Here is a 17,758-nt window from a genome sequence, read left to right on the forward strand (position 1 = left end):
ATTACAGGTCTCTAGCACTTAAAAGATGAAGGGTCCTATTCTTAAGGAAGATCTACTATAGTATGCATGGCTAAGGAATATGATCATAGCAGGGAAAACTAAATTTTGAGGAACCATTCAAAAATTCGGTTCAACAGAGAGCATCTGTCAATGATTTGTCTTACTAAGATGCCTAAAGAAGTTATGCAATCAGGATTAATAATTCCAGTTGCAAAAATAATAGGACATTCTCAAATATTTCTGAGGGACAAGCATGAACTTTCTAGAAGGCAATTTTCCTGCACATCAAAAGCATTAAAAAAGTGCATAACATTTGACCTCAAATTTCCACTATTAGCAACTCATGAATAATCACAGATGTGCGAAAGTTTTACGTATAAAGATGTTCAGTGAAGCATTACACAAGTAGTGAAAACTTGGAAACCACCTAGACATTCAACATTAGGAGTCTAGTTAAATACATATTTTAATACTCAACTGATAAAACAAGTACAGTTATTAAAAAACATGTGTTAAAACATATATAAAAACACAAAAGTAGGGATGCCTGGGTGGCGCAGTGGTTTGGCGCCTGCCTTTGGCCCAGGGCACGATCCTGGAGACCCGGGATCGAATCCCACGTCGGGCTCCCGGTGCATGAAGCCTGCTTCTCCCTCTGCCTGTGTCTCTGCCTCTCTCTCTCTCTGACTATCATAAATAAATAAAATAAAAATTTAAAAAAAAAAAAAACACAAAAGTAACAGTATCAACAACAATAATAGCAGGTACCACTTCTTAAACATTTTGCTAAGAGTTTTACATAATTTAGGTTATTTGGTACTCACTCTAATTTTACAAGACATTAATTTTAAAAGCAAGGAAACCAAGGTTTAAAATATTTAGGTAACTTGCCCAACTCAAAAAGTTCATAGGAGCTAAATCATTTAATTTCAAGTCTGATACTTTAAATTCTGTACTTTACTATATTTTTTTGCCTTCCATGTTAACACTATCAAAAACCTCATGATAAAATATTAGGGGAAAGCTAATATATAGAAAAGCCAGTATCATGTGATCCCAATTTGTAAATGAAGTATACTTCACAAAAATGTATCAGAAGGAAACATAAGAATAACAGAAGTAACCCTGAATAATGGATTGTTTTATTCTTTGTTAATTTCTTAAGCCCAAGATTTCAATAATGAATTTTTATTATTGTCAACAACAAAAAAAGATATTTATTTATTTATTTTAAAGATTTTATTTATTTATTCATGAGGGGCAGAGACAGAGGAAGAGGGAGAAGCAGACTCCTCACAGGGAGCCTGATGCAGGACTCCATCCCAGGACCCCAGGATTATGACCCAAGCTAAAGGCAGATGCTCAATCACGGAGCCACCCAGGCACCCCCCTCCCAAAAAAAAGGTATTTAAAATAAACCAAGTCAAATCCCTTTTTCATTGCTTTGATAGACCATATAAGCTAAATTACACATAATAAGCCTATTATTATTATTACCTTGTATATTCACATCAAAATCCAGCTCATCTTCACCTGCAATATTAGATGCAACACAAGTATATCGTCCAGTATCTGATATCTGAGCCTCCTTTATTTGAAGTGTGTGTCCACTTGCAGCAATATTGACATGATCATCTGATTTAAGGGGCTGTGATTCAATTATAATAATGTTACCTTGAAGTACACTAATAAATCCTCTAAAATATCATACAGTTGATACTTTTTAGGATTCCTTAATAAATAAAAATAAAATTATATTTGAAAGACTCAAGACAACAATAATTGAATTAATTTACTCTGATTAAACTTTTTTGAGTAATCATATTTTTATTTATTGAAAATACTGCTCATATATTTTACATCTGTGCCAGGTATTTCCAGGTGGTACATTTATATAATAATATATAAATGTATATAAACAATGAAAAATATTCTTAGACATCGTATCTATTTATGTTGGAAAAAATCATTTTCAGCTGATACTATTTTCAGCTGAAAATGTATCAGTACCTGATACAGTACACTATAATTCTGTAGAAAATGCTATAGTTTTTAAATGAAAGATTGAGAGCATTAACAGTCTGATTGATCTAAATATCATGATTGTTTAATCATGAAACATTACTTCATAAATGGAAAATTTAACCTTGAGATATTTGTACTACAGTGTTTGATTCACAGTATTACTATACTTAATGGCACATTAACTTACAGATATTTGTATTATGATGTTTATTAATAACATCATCCAACACTTAATAGGATATTTCTCATCTTCTAAACATTTCCATTTACAATAAGTTCCACATTCCTTGAAGATTTTAGCTTCTGGCTCACTATAATTCCTTCTTATAATATTTTTCTCTTAATTCTTGGTGACTTCAACACCCAAATAGACAGTCATCCATGCTGTGTGCTCTCAGCTCCTTGGCAATCCTTTCTCAGCCACTCAACCAGAGAGTCATACCAGACCTTATAATTACCAAGAACCACATCTCTTTATAATCTCACTTTCAAGTTCTCACTTTCTGACTACTACTTCCTAATTCTCTAACTCACTTCCCTCTAGCATCCCAACTCCAGAAATTTTTTTGGTCCCATGGGAGGATCCTCAATCTACAGATCTTGCAATCTGTTCAGTCACTCACTCTCTTCTAACCTAGAGGTCTATTATGACAATTGCTCCTTGCATAACTCTCAACTCCATCTGCCTTCTTTCCCTCTAGTTTGTTCCCCTGGTAAAACACTAACTCTGGTTAAAACCAATCTGTCCATTCTGAGCATCTTCTGGTCTACTCAAGGACATCCTTCCAGCAACTATGCCCTCTTAGTTGTTGTAATCAACACCAATTGATTTCTTCCCACTAGATGATTTCAATCTGCATATAACATACTATAATTTTCTCCATTAAGAAATCTCTTTAGAATGCAGTCTATCTCCACATTTTTCTACTCTCCTTAGAATTGATGGCTTTAAAGTGTTTGCTGCATTTGCTATCTGTTTCCTTCCATATTTTCTTGAATGTACTCCAACAAGACTTTTACCATCTGTACTTGACCAAATGCCATTGTCAAAGTCACCAACAATATCCATGTTGCTAAATTTACTGGTCAATTTTCAGTTATTTTATCTGATCACTTGCATTAAATAGTTTAGCTTGTCTTCTTCATTTTGAAAAACTTTTTCCCCCTATCTTTTGGGACATTTCATTCTCTGCCCCACAACCTCTAAACATAGGAGTTCTCCAGGGATTAATCCTCGGACCTTTTATCTTTCTATCTAAATTCATTCTCCTATTGATCTCATGTAAAATATAGGACACATCTTTGTCTCACAGTTTTCCCTCACATCCTGCTACCACCTTTGTCCAAGCAACTACTATCTCTCTTCTGTAGCACGGAAATAAATTCCTGTCTGGACCTTCTCTATCTTCTATCAATACAGAAGCCATTTGAATCCCTTTAAAACCGTAAGTCAGATCATATCACACTTGTGTTCAAGATTTTCCAGTAGATTCCTATCAAAATAAAAGCCAACTGGTCTACAAGGACAGGTGATCTGCCTCTCCATTAACCTTTTTGCTCATAACTTCTTTGTTTTCATGGATCACTGCATTACAGTTAACATGCCTCAGGGCCTTTGTCCCTGCTATTCACTCTATTTTAGACTATCTTATCCTCAGGTATTTTGCATCTGCTTCCTCCATTTTCTTTGAGTTTCTGCTCAAAAATCACCTTATCAGTGAAGCCTTCCCTACATAAATAAGAGACCACAGTCCCCATGCTTGCTATTCCTCTTTCTAACTGAGTTTTCTCCATAACATTTATTTCATCTGGCACATTATATGTTGCACTGGTTTGTTTAGTTTTTGCCTCTCCAAACTTCACACAAGGAGAGATTTTTGTCTGTTTCCTTCACAGCTATATCCCTTACACCTAAAGTATGTGCTCAGTAAATAATTTGGGAATTAATAAGTTATTATTAACATTATATCATTTATATAAATATAATATAATTTAAATTTTCTATGCTAAAAGAAAAACATCAGAGCATGAATAAATAAAACTCAAAGATTCTAATAAAAATTATTGTGGCAAAAAATTATTGTGTGGCTAATATGCCCAATATTTTGTTGGATTTTCTCAAAAATGCTGTTTCACTGAAGTAGTGCTGCTTATATGAAGAATGAAGTAACAGAAGAAAGGGTACTCATTTTTAAAATTTTATTTATTGATTGAATGATTGATTGATTGATACTTATTTTAGAGAATCAATCCTAAACTCTGATAAATTTAGTAGTTTAAAGCATCACAATTGGATCAATTTCAGAGTCTATATTTGAAACTAATTTAATCATTCATTATGATTTAAAAAAACAAAGCTAGCTCATTCCTAGTGCAATTCTAGTCTTTAGCCAATTTTTATGTGTAATATATGTGTTTGTGTGTATGTGTGTGCATGTGTAGTGACTAAAGGAAATAAAAAGATTTTAGGTAAAAATTTAAAATAAAATAATAAGACTTTAGAAGAGAAAGAAAGAAATAAAATAATAAGACTTTAGAAAAGAAAGAAATTATCCATTTCCAAGTAAACCCATATAGGATTAATATTGTACCAAGAAGTGTACTTCTAGTGAGAAATGAAATTATAAACAGAACATGGTGGGAGTTCCATATTTTTTGCTTTTCAATGGCTTCCAGATGAAACTTGCTTACTTTATAAGAGATGATTTTTTTTTCTAGCTGCCAGTGTTGCAAAATCTCTGTGATCTGAAAAAATAAAGCTATATCTTTCTGCATCTTAAATCATAACTCTGACCTGAACTTCTACAGTTGGAATTTAAATGGCCATTTCGTTGATTATGTGTATAACAGGACAAATAGCAGCTTAGTTATGCCACATCTGTATTAAGCACAGTGTTAACATCAGGTAGAAAAAGAAGAATCTATTTTCATGTAAAAACACTAGCAACATGTAACTTTAAAACATGAATGAAAGAGAAAGAAAATAAGTTGAATGAGTAATAAGGATGTACAGTCTGAAAGTCAGATCACATATGTGCCTTTTATTTAAAGTTTCACATTGCCCCCAGTTAACTGAATCAGGCACTTAATGACCACATTTAGCTATTTTTCTTCCTTTTGTAATCTAAAACATGTTTCCTTTTGTAAAAGAATTAAAGGTGTTTAGAGAAAATTCTTAAAAAACTCAGTACCCATGTGATACCTATCATTTTAATCTGGCTTAGCACTATTCTGTGTTTCTTCTCTACAAAGTTTGCTTACTCTGTAAAGCCCCAGAACATAAAAACTATTCCCCAATAGGAAGGTGGTTGGATTTTCATACATGGCTGCTAATGTCCACACAAACAATCCTTCAAACTTTCCAGTGATGGAATAATGATAAAACTGTTGAACATGTTTCAAGTTTCTTTGCAGTTTCATATTCTAGGAGCATGGGATTGTGCTAGTTATAAAGGTGACATTGATTCTCTGAGTTACTTGTATCTGCGTTTTTTCTTTTTTTTTAAAAAAAATTCAATTAAGCGTTTTTATTTTTCAGAAACTACTAGCAAAGGAGAAAACATATGACTGACCTGTCCATCCTTGTACCAGCTGAGAGAGGCAGAAGGAATTGCGTAAGCTTCACATTCCAAAGTCAGAGTATTGTTAACTTTGATCTTCACTTCTTTAGGGGAAAGACCTGGCCCCAGTAGGTCCCCTTTATTGATGATGGGTGGAACTGCATAAAAAATGAATATTTGTAGAGTTAAACATTGGTTCTTTTAAATACATGGAAATCACACTGAGGATTACTTAAGAAGACAAGGAAGTAACTGAGGCATTTGGTATGCTCCCCTTTCACCACAGACCCAAGTTAACATCTTGTGAAATGGCAGTGTTCAGAGACAGAATTTGAAGGAAAACAGCTTTCTCCTTTCATCATTTTAATACTGTCAATGAAGCTAAAGTCCTACTTTCTTTTTCTAGGTCCTCAGAAACAGTGCAAGCATGATCTATAAAATGCATTTTCTCAGTCATTAAAGGAACGCATTCAGAGAACAAAAGACAATCAGAATGATGATCTTCATTTTAAATCAAAACCAAAACCAAAATCCTGCAATGTAGGTTCTATTAATGGTAGTATTCATTTTGCTTTTTATGTATAGATCAATGTACAGTGGATCTTAGGCTATTGATTAGAACATAAATACTTAATATATATACTTAACCTATATTCAACATATACTTAAATAACAATTTTGTGCATTAAAATACTATAACTCAGCCCAGAAGGTTTTCAGAAGGAAAAACATAGAAATATAAGGAAGTGCCACTGACAAGTTCTCCAACAAGAGGCCAGTGAGCAGATTGGATGGGGTTGGATGGGGTTTCACACGTTTAAGCAATTGAGACATAGGTACAATGCTTAATTTGACTTGCATCTTAATGAAGCGAGCTGCATAAACAACAAACTTTAATGATAAGCATAAATAATTATGAATACTTAATTAAAAAAACAGGATTGAAAAACATTACTTGAGGAAAGTATGAAATGTAGTGTTCTTTCAGGACTTACTATAGACCTTCACTTCATAGTGCTTTATCATTTCCCCCGCCTCATTAGTGGCTATACAAGAGTATCTTCCAGCATTGTCCTCCTGTGCATTTAGGATCTGCAGAGTCCTACCTCCTGAAAAATCAAGGAACATGAAAGATTTTCTGAAGTCACAGTGGCAACAGAGTATGCACAAAATACCAGGGTTTTTAGTTCTCACTATTAACGTATTTCTTTTTCTATGTGCCAATTCTATAATAGACATTTAATACAAGACAAACTACAATATAGATGAGCAGTGAATGGTGGGTGGGGAGTCAGTCAGTCCTTTGATGATCCACTATGATAATGACTATCATGCCTCATCCTGACGCTCCCATGCCTCTGTATACACTCTGGTCAAGGTCTTTACTTTGCTCTCTTCATAAAATAGATCTTCTGCCTTAGTCATCTTCTTCGCCTCATCTACTTGAGCTATCATAGAGATTAATCTTGCTAGAACTTAGTTTGTATTATGGTACATTTTCCCTAAAAAAGTCTTCATGGGTTCTCAATTGACTAAAGTATAAAGTCAAAAGTCTTTAGTTCAGGCATTCAAAACATGACTCCAATGTTCCTTCCTTTTACTTCTACCCATCTCCCTCCCTGCCACACACACACACACACACAATCACACACAATATCCCCACTCAAGTGGAAGGTAGAAGCCTACATATTATTACTTGCACATAGTGAGACTTTGTACATCTATGTGCCTTTCTCACTTTGTATCTTTCCCATATTAGTCATCCTGATGGATCTGAAATCGCTCATTTCCAACCAAGAACATTCCAAACCTTTCTTTAAGGGCTGGTTCAAGTTTTAACAGCAAAAAAGTACTTCTTGACCACCACAGTGGCCATGTCATATCTCATTTATCAATTGCCATGACGATTCATAATCCATGATTATTCATGCATTCATGCTGCTAATTAACTTTTAAATATATATTAACTCCTTTCCATATAAAATTGTAATTACTAAAAGCCAGTGATAATATTTTTTAATTCTTTCTATTTTCATACATGTTGACAAGTATTAAGTAGAAATAAATAAACTCCCTCCATCTAAATACCAATTCTCTTTAAGGTTCAATTAAAAAAGAAATGAATTTCTACTCTTTTGGTAGTCCACATCGTATTTTAGCAATGAATAGCTTTGTGATATTTATTTATTTGCCTTCTATTTAGATATTTTGTCTTTCAAAAAGTAATTTTACTTTAGATTACAAGATATATACAAATAATTAAAGAATTAAAATGGCAGTAGAACAGTATAACTAAGGCATAAGTACTTTCATAAAAAATAACCAAGGATTCTTTTTCTACAATAGTAGATGGTACAAATGTAGGCATTAAAGTAAATTTATTACCTGGAAGAATACGAATATTTCGGTTGGATTCTAAAGGTGTTCCATCCTTAAACCAGGTGATGGTGGCTGGAGGATATGAATAAGCTTCACAGACCAAAGATGTGGGGCTATTAAGGATAACAGTGACATCTTCAGGGCCACTATCACTATCAACACCAGCAATTGTAGGAGATACTGAAAAAGATTTAAAATGTGATTAAGGAAGTATGTTTGGAAATTTTCTTACTTGTGAATTTCTAAGTTTCACTATAGTTATTTGGGTAATTCTATTTCCTAACAATTTCAGAAATAATTGATTACTCTTCTTATTCTACATGAAAGGGATGAGAACTTCAAAATGGAATAATGGAGGAGATGACATGCCAAAAGGAATTCTAGTGCAGTGTAGTAGGGCAAAAATAAGACTTCTGGTGCAGGATACATGGAAGCATAGCATTCAATCCAATCTGAGATGTGTGGTGTGAGGTCTCTCACCAAGATCTCTCATCAAGGACGGTCTCCTAAAGGAAGAGATTTCAAAATGAGCCTCAAAGGATTAGTGGTGGTTAGTAAGTGAAAGAAGGAGGACCAATAGGAAGAAGGAGCATATTGTGAGTAAAGTTGTATAAAAAATGAGGGACAAGCAGGGGGATATATCAAGGATAGATTTAAGAGGGTCAGGGTCAGTATTGGAAGCAAGGAAAATGAAGACAAGTCCATTTACTCCACATAAGATAATGAGGGATTGGGATGCCTGGGTGGCTCAGTGGTTGAGATCTGCCTTCGACTCAGGGCATGATCCCAGAGACCCGGGCCCTTGCAGGAAGCCTGCTTCTCCCTCTGCCTGCATCTCTGCCTCTCTTTCTGTGTTTCTCATGAATAAATAAATTTTATTTTAAATAAAATTTTTAAAAAAGATAATGAGGGACTGAATTAAAGGAAGCCATAATGAGGAAGGAGTGATTATGGAAAATTTTAGAAAGTCAATCGGTGGGACTTGATGATAGAATTTGGGGGCTAAAGAAAACCAAAGTCAAAGATGATTTCCAGTTTTCTTGCTTGGGAATGTAGGCAAACTGCAATGAAGCAATATAAATAGAAATTATGGAAATATCTGCTCACTTCGGAGGGAAAGATGGTTTGTTCATTTCTGAATATCTTGAATTTGAAATGCTCATGAGAATTCCAGCTAGACATGTCCAACAAGAAATTGTATATAGAAATCCAAACTTGGGAGAAAGATACGGTTGCAGGTATGGATTAAAAAAGATACCAGTATATAGATGATAATTAAACCTCTGAGAACTAAGCTTATTATTTGAAGACAATATCTAGAGTAAAATGAATAGTGAAATAAGGAGAAAATGCTGAGGTACCTGATGTTTGAGAGATGGACTAAGGAGAAGTCCATAAAAGAGAGAGAAAAGGAGCAACCTTTTAAAGTGTGCAAAGATAATGATAGAAGAACACTGTGTGGGAAAATAAATAAATAAATAATGTCTAAAACATTAAAGAAATATTTGTTGGATCTAGCAATAGGATAATCTTTGACATAACAGCATGAAGCATGGCATGGGGAAAAGCCCATTTTTAGTGGGGCAAAAAGTATAGACAGGGAATTGTTACAATATAAAGTGATGGAGACAGTAGAGGATGAAGCTGTAGGTAAGGTGGATGGTGGGAATAACTGACATACCAGTGATGTAGGGTTAAGGGCATAAGAGTAAGAATAAGAAGGAGAACTCATCCTCTGGAAAAAGGGTAAGGAGACTGAAATATGACTGAGCAGATTGGAAGCTGAAATGAACACACTTAAACAGCCTCAGCTTTGTGATGATGGTGGAAAAGAAGTCTTTGATGCAGATCCTTCAGTCTTCAATGAATGAGGGAGAATGACAAGAAACAGGTAAGTCACTAGGAAGTGGGGATTGGAGGGTATAGTCAGATAGCATGAATTGGGATACTTCCAATAAAGAATAATGGTTTCCACTAGAGAGTCTCCAGGGAGCTAGTGTCTCTTATGAAGAGTCAGATTTCAGTAACAGTACGGAGATGGAGAGAATACTAAAATAGGTTCCCAGAGAGGACAGAGTATAGAACTTAGACATGAGTCAGTATTAGGAAGTGAATTAGTGGTGAAAGGAGGAGGCATGAGGAACATAAAGCTCTAAGAGGAGCAGTGAATAAGTTGCAAAGAGGGGGGGAAATCCAGGGCTGAGCATTTGTCTTTCATATACTGATAGGTGTGAGGAGCACAGGTGTCTTAGTAGGAAACTGGCTCCTGAACTCCCATTCATACTTGTCCAGCATCTGTTATTCAATGCTCTGTCAGTTGCTGGGGCTGAATCTTTGACAAGGTAAGAGGAGTTCCATTTTTTGAAGTTTATTTTTTATATATTATCAATATATAGTATTCATTTGATACTTATACATTATCCTTTATTTTGATTTAATTTTTTTTGCACACGTATCTTTTCTTAATAAGACTGCAAGCTACTTGAGGGCAGTATCTTGTATGGCAGGTATAGGACTGTATTCCCAAAAAGTCTAGGCAATAACTACAAAAATAAAGAAAAATTGCAAAACACTGCATACTCAAATGTATGTCAGTTGATTCTAGTAGAATGAAAAGTATTTTGATATTAGTAATCAAATATAATACATTTAGGTGGTACAGTTTAAATTTCAAGGTATAAGCAGAAATTAATAATCTATTTCAATGTCATGTATGAGATATAAGCGTAACTTTGATGTTGCAAGAACGGAACATAAGTTATTTTATAATTCCTAGTACACAAAGACTATAATATGGAAAAATTTTAAAAGATTTTATTAATTTATTCACAAGAGACACACAGAGAGAGGCAGAGACATAGGCAGAGGGAGAGGCAGGCACCCTGCAGGGAGGCTTTTGTCTCATCAAGAAGGATAAAATACATTAGTTTGAACCCCTTGTACTGTTGACCTGTTTCTCTTTGACCAGTATACATATACCTTTTCCTACTGTGTTTAAAATATCTGTCTTATTCACAGTTGTGTCTCTAGCACAAAACACAGTTCCTGGAACATAGGTGGTTTTCCAAATGTAACAAATAAATTTATAAATGAATGAATTAAAGAAAAACAGCAAATGTAAACAAACACTAGTCCTCCTTAAATAATGAAATTCTATGGCAGAAACATTAAAAAGAAAAAGAAAAGAAGGTAATTCTGGTTCATCAAGATTTGAGGATGCTTGTACCTACCCAACACATTAAGACTAAAACTTTTGCTCTTGTCACCAGCTGTATTAGAAGCCAAACATGCATATCTTCCAGTGTGTGATACTTGGGCACTGGTAATTTTAAGAAAATGGCCACCAGACATAATGTGATGGGTGTCATCTTCTTGGAGAAGCTGTCCATCTTTGTGCCATGTAATTTCTGGGACTGGATTCCCTGTAACAAAAAGCCATTTATGAGAGATGGCTAATAATTACATGCCTACAACTGATAACTAAAAGAAGGCATTTTCACTCATTTTCCTTTTAAATATCACACTTGTAAAAAAATGCAGTAAACATTCATTTTAAAATAAATTTGTAAACATAATTTATCATCTTTTAGTTCTGATCTATTAGTGAATTAATTCCAAGTTAGTCTTTGTGTTTAATTGAATATTTACATATACTTTTAAAAGAATGGGACATGCATTTTTATTAAAATTATTACTCACAAATTTTGCATTCATATTACATTTTTAAAGGTTTTATATTTTTGAAAGCAAGCTATGAAAAAGGGAAAACTTTGAATTAAACAATTCAACAAACACATATTTTCAGTTTATACCAGGATTCTAGCATACATATACATAGGCAGATAGAGATAGAAATATAGCAAATATTATTTTAATATTTATAGCCTATGGGGAAAGATCTTTTTATTTTAACATGAGACTTATGTTAAATATTAATTTTTAAGTTGCTCAAATAATTAAAAAAAATTAAAACCATAAAGCAAGTTCTGTTAGGGAAAAGGGCTAGGATAATATATTAAAACTGGAAGGCTTGGCCATATCAACCATGGAGCCTGTTCTATAGCTCTACCCAGGTAGGAAAACAAATTTGCAGGGCTCCCAACTGCTGAAATATAGTACTTAGTCTCACATGACTAGGAAGCCTAACCAGGGAATCCAGGCAACCACAGAACCTATCCTACAGCTGCACTTAGTCAAGAAACCCAGTGAGCAGTACTATCCAACTGTTTCCAGCCAACATTAATCCCTCCCTGCTAACCTCAGAGCTCAGGTAGGGTCCTTAACCAAATAGAGACCCTAAGAACAAGTCCCATCTAAAAAGGATGCTACTACCAGATGACCCATGCAGAACACCAAGCTGTGCTGACTGACAAATGACTGTCTTTGCCAAAATGAACCTATAAAGGCTGGAAGAGGAGACCCCTTGCACAAATGTGCAAATACCAATGCAGGGAATCAGGTAAAAAAAGACATCATCAAAGGAAACTAATTAAGTTCCAATAATGACCCTAAAGAAATGGAAATCTGTGAACTGTTTGACAAATAATTCAGAATTATTCTCTCAAAGAAATTTAGTAAACTAGAAGAACACAAACAACTAAACAAAATTAAGAAAATGGTGTATGAACAAAGAAACAGAAGCCATTAAAAACAGACTTCCTAGGGCTGCAGAATACAGTGATCCTGGAGTCCCGGGATCTAGTCCCACGTCGAGCTCCCTGTGTGGAGCCTGCTTCTCCCTCTGCCTATGTCTCTTTCTCTCTCCCTCTCTCTTTTCTGTCTCTCTCTGTCTCTCATGAATAAATAAATAAAATCTTTAAAAAAAAAAGAAAGAAAAGAACAAATAAAAGGAAAAAAAGTGAGGAAAGCCTATAGGACTTATGGAATACTGTCAACAGAAACAATGTATGACGTCAAAAGCACAAACAAAAATAGTAAAAATGAGACCAGAATAGACATTTTTTTTCCAAAGAAGACATGGCAAACAGGTGCATGAAAAGATGCTTAACATCACTAAGCATTAGGAAATGTGAATCAAAAACCACATTGAGATATTGCTTCACACCTGTTAGAATGGCTATTATCAAAAAGACAAGACATAACAAGTGTTAGTGAAGAACACAGAATGGTAGAGAAAAAAGAACCATTGTGCACTGTTGGTAGGAATGCAAACTGGAATAGCTACTATGGAAAACAGAACGGAGATCTCAAAAAATTAAAAATAGAACTACCACATGAGCCAGTAATTCCCCTTCTGGGCACATATTTAAAAACACTGAAACCACTATCTTGAAAAGATATCTGCACTACCACGTTTACTGCAGCATTATTCACAATGACTTAAATATGAAAACAACCTAAGTGCCCATCAATGGGTGAATGCATAAAGAAAATATATATATATTTCTTTTTTTAAAAGATTTTATTTATTTATTCATGAGAGACACAGAGAGGCAGAGACACAGGCAGAGGGAGAAGCAGGCTCCATGCAGGGAGCCCAACGTAGGACTTGATCCCGGGTCTCCAGAATCATGCTCTGGGCTGAAGGTGGCACTAAACCGCTGAGCCACCCGGGTTGCCCAAATATATATATATATATATATTTCAAGGACATTTCTTATACAATGAAACCTATGGAAGCCACAAATAAGAAGGAAATTCTGCCATTTATAACAGCATGGATGGTTTTTGTGGGTGGTGTAAGACAGGTCTACAGGGGTCTAGTTTTATTCTTTTGCATGTGAATATCTGATTTTCCAATGCCATTTAGTGAAAAGACTATCTTTTTCCATCAACTATTCTTGGATCCCTTATCCAAATATTAGTTGATCATCTGTGCATTGATTTATTTCTTTGGTATTCAGGGCATGAAGCTAAGTGAAAAAGTCAGGCAGAGAGAACAAATACTATATGATATCACTTATTTGTGTGACCTGATAAAATCAAAACTCATAGCAACCAAATAAAGGTTGGTGCTTGCCAGACACAGGGGAGGGGTGGGAGAAATGGTTGAAGGTGCTCAGAAGGTACAAACTTCTAGTTACAAGATAAGTAAGTTCTGGGGTTATAATGCACAGTGTGGTTACTACAGCTAACAATACAGTATTACATATTTGAAGCTGCTAAGAGAAATGATCTTAAAAGTTCTCATCACGAGAAAAAAATCTGTCACTATGTGAGATGATGAGTATTTAAACTTATTGTGGTGCTCCTTTAGAAATCTATATATATATATATTTATATATATAATATATATAATCACTATGTTGCACACCTTAAACTTATACAATGTCATATGTCAATTATATCTCAATGAAACTAAGAGAAAAAAATAACTGAAAACAAAATGCCAATGTAAGAAAACAAACTGGAAGCCTCAAGGGCAGGATGCTATAAAACTTAGGCCGCTGCCTAAGTGTGCTGTTGTTACCATATCGCTTCTAGAAAAAAAAAAAAAAAAACAGCAGACTAAGTAATAGTATATAACACACTCTTTACATCTGCCTTGCTTAAAATAGAAATATTTCTTTGCTTACTTAAATTTATTGCTCATGCAAGGCAAATAAACTACGAAATAAGAAACTAATCAAATCTTCCCAGAACACTGGCTTTCTATAAGATGTTATGTGTTACTCCCATTGTTACTTTAAAACTGCAAGGCCATCTTTATCGCAACCAAACAAAACAAAACAGACTTGAAAATGTCCTCTTAGAGATTTATTTACTTTCATTACAGCAACACACTGCATCACTGGTAAAGACAGTAAAATTCATTTTAGAATTTTTTTTTTACCAGCCTCTATTTCCTTTGTCATAGGTACACAAGTTAAAGAGGGTGACAACCTGCTATCGACAACCCCCACTTATCGATAATATCATCCTTCCACCAAAACTCCTACCTATTTCTTTGAAATGAAATTTAAGAAACCAGGTACAGGAAAGGAAGGTACAAACACAGGGAAGAAGAGAGAATAGAAAGAGGTAGGGCAGGAAACTCTACATATAAGTAGAAGCAGAATTTTTTAAAAGACAGTAATTTATTGAATTGAAAGAAAAAAATCAATGTGTTTCTTTTTCTTCCCTCCATCCCCCTTTCCTTCCTTTCCTCAGTGTAGGAGTATTGGAGTATTCTTTTTTTTTTTTTTAGCATTTTATTTATTTATTCATGAGAGATACAGAGAGAGAGACAGAGACACAGGCAGAGGGAGAAGCAGGCTCCCTGCAGGAGCCTGATGTGGGACTTGATTCTGGGACCCAGGATCATGTCCTGAGCCTATGGCAGATGCTCAACCCCTGAGCCACTCAAGTGTCCCAAGGAGTATTCTTTTTATCTTCACAGAATCTGTGAAATTTCCACCTATACTTCCATTGACTCTACTAAAATAGAATTCAGTTTCAAATTGCTTATTATAGTAGTTTGACTTTTTCTCAACTAATTAAGATATATAGTGCTGGCAATAAATAACCAGTGAGTGGAGGACAGTAGAAGTACTAGCACTAAGTCCCTTACCTGTCACTTCACAAGTCAGTGTAACACTCTGTTTCTCTTTTACCTTCACATCTTCCAATGTATTTTCACCCACAATGCGAGGTGGTACTAAAGAAAAAGAAAAACCCAGAAAAAGTAAGCAACAATTCTTAACGCAGGGTTGTTATTTTATAGGCATCTATGTTTACACTTTGATTAAGCTATAACCTTTAAAACAAACCCCCAAGTTATCATTATTTGTTTACTACAGTAATGTCATAAAACTATTTTGATCAATTCCAATTTTAAGATATAAAGTTGTAGGTCATGAATTTCAATTATAATGAATTTTATTGTAACATAAGTTATAAAGTCTGGATAAAAATGTCAACAAGTTAATAACATTTATTAGACATTTATTTTTCCCACAGTAACTCTGATATGTATTCACGATACACAAGTTACCAGAGTCTGAACAATTGTGAACTGAAAAGACATAGTATTTCAGCCATTGTAATCCAACTGATTATATCCAAATTATTTTAACATTGAATTATTGCCAAGAGTGTCAGTCCAGGGGTCAAAGAATACATAAATGTGAGATCAAGCTGTGGATAAGTTTTAACTACATCTAGAATGCCAATTAGATTGCTTTTCTAGATATTGAAAATTATAAAAATACCTAATACTGAAAGCCCAAAGATTTTTCTTTCTTCACCAGCTGCATTTCTTACAACACAAGTATACTGGCCAGCATCTTCTAATCTGGTCTGCATCAACCGCAGAGTCCTGCCTCCTGGAGAAGCAAACCATTGGATGACTCAAAAAGAAATCTGTAACTCTAACAAGTAAGCCAAGTAATGCTCAATTTAGGTAAAATTCAGTCAATATGCTTCAAAGGCCTTTAACATTCATTAATATCAAGCTTTTAAAACATCATATACTTTAACCCTGTTTATGAAGCAGAAAATAGTTTTTTGTTTCAGTGGTTAAAAAAATAAGTACAATGCTAGGTGACAACAGGCAAGAAATGGAGTTTCTGGGACATGATGTTTGAACATAATCTTAAGAGGCAAGTATATATATATATATATATATTTTTTTTTTTAAAGATTTATTTATTTATTTGAGAGAGAGCAATGAGCAGAAGGGGCAGAGAGAGGGAGAGAGAATCTCAAGCAGACTCTGTGCTCAGTGTGGGGCCTGACATGAGTTTCGATCTCATGACCCTGAGATTACCACCTGGGCCAAAACCAAGAGTCTGATGCTGAAGCAATTGTGCTACCCAGGCACCCAAAAGGCAAGTTTATTTTAATGGACAGAGGAGTTGAGAGATACCATTATAGGCAGGTATGAATGAAGATCTAGAGTAGAAAGTAGATAGGTGATGTGGTACTTCACATAGAGCAGGTGGAGCAAATGAGAGAGGTAAGACCAGCTGGAGTATGGCTGGAGTATGACCACATTCTGTGGGCCCTTCAATGCCATGCCAAGGAATCTGGACTTTATTGTGTTCATTAAATGCTATGGAAGTGTGTAAACTAAAAAAAGGTCATGATGTGATTTGTGCTTTAGAAGGATGACTGTGATAGGATGTTTAGGAAAAGATACCCAGTTAGCCACTGGGCATGTGAAATGGGAATGTGAGAAAGAGGACTACACCAATAGCCTAGATTGTGATGACATCACTTTAGAAAGAATGGAAGAAACCATGAAGACCAACTACTGGTTTTCAATGGACTTTCATAGAATCCTATAACTATTTCAATCAAAGTCTATGAGGGGTCCCTTGACTTGCTCGTGCAACTGTGCTTTTTTACTTTTTAGATTTTGAACTTCCATGTAATGAAGAGAGATTCTTCATCCAAGAAATTCTTGTAGACTGAGAGAGAAACTCTGATATGCTGAAGGGTATGATTTGGAAAGAAACTCCAATGAAGGACAAAGGAAGAGAAGCCAGCAAATGGGACTGAAACAAAGTCTGCCAAGAGAGAACAGACATTGAGAGAAGAGGTCCTTGAAACCATTTGAGAAGTAAATTCTAAAAAAGAGAGAGAGAGAGAAGTAAATTCTCAGAAAAAAAAAATGTAAATCATGTCTTAGATTTCATAATACTTTTCTAACCTGGTATACTTTTGCTTGGTTTCCTGAATTGGAACTAAAACAATTGAAATGGTTAAACATGAAAATTTTCATGTAAATATTCACCTGGCTCTGGACTCCTCGGGAGGGTCCATCTGTTTTCTGTTTTTATAAATACAGCAAGCTGTCACTGAGCTTTTCCTAGAAACACCCTCCCCATTTTCAACCGGTTGAAAGGTGACCT

At 34.7% G+C, this 17,758-nt stretch overlaps 1 protein-coding gene across 4 annotated transcripts in view; it reads right to left on the reverse strand.

Annotated features, from left to right (window-relative positions):
- The window catches only part of HMCN1 (hemicentin 1), a 454,683-nt gene that overhangs the window by 110,901 nt on the left and 326,024 nt on the right, over positions 1–17,758 (reverse strand). For all 4 annotated transcript variants that reach the window (XM_055319154.1, XM_055319153.1, XM_055319155.1 and 1 more), the window contains exons 47-53: positions 16,115–16,228; positions 15,475–15,561; positions 11,195–11,386; positions 7,971–8,144; positions 6,581–6,694; positions 5,598–5,743; positions 1,498–1,648 (exon numbers count right to left, since the gene is read on the reverse strand). In XM_055319154.1, coding sequence (XP_055175129.1) covers positions 1,498–1,648; positions 5,598–5,743; positions 6,581–6,694; positions 7,971–8,144; positions 11,195–11,386; positions 15,475–15,561; positions 16,115–16,228 — 978 coding nt within the window. The remainder of the gene's footprint in view (positions 1–1,497; positions 1,649–5,597; positions 5,744–6,580; positions 6,695–7,970; positions 8,145–11,194; positions 11,387–15,474; positions 15,562–16,114; positions 16,229–17,758) is intronic.

Source organism: Nyctereutes procyonoides, unplaced genomic scaffold, assembly GCF_905146905.1.
Source record: "Nyctereutes procyonoides isolate TBG_1078 unplaced genomic scaffold, NYPRO_anot_genome, whole genome shotgun sequence".
Classification (NCBI taxonomy): domain Eukaryota; kingdom Metazoa; phylum Chordata; class Mammalia; order Carnivora; family Canidae; genus Nyctereutes; species Nyctereutes procyonoides.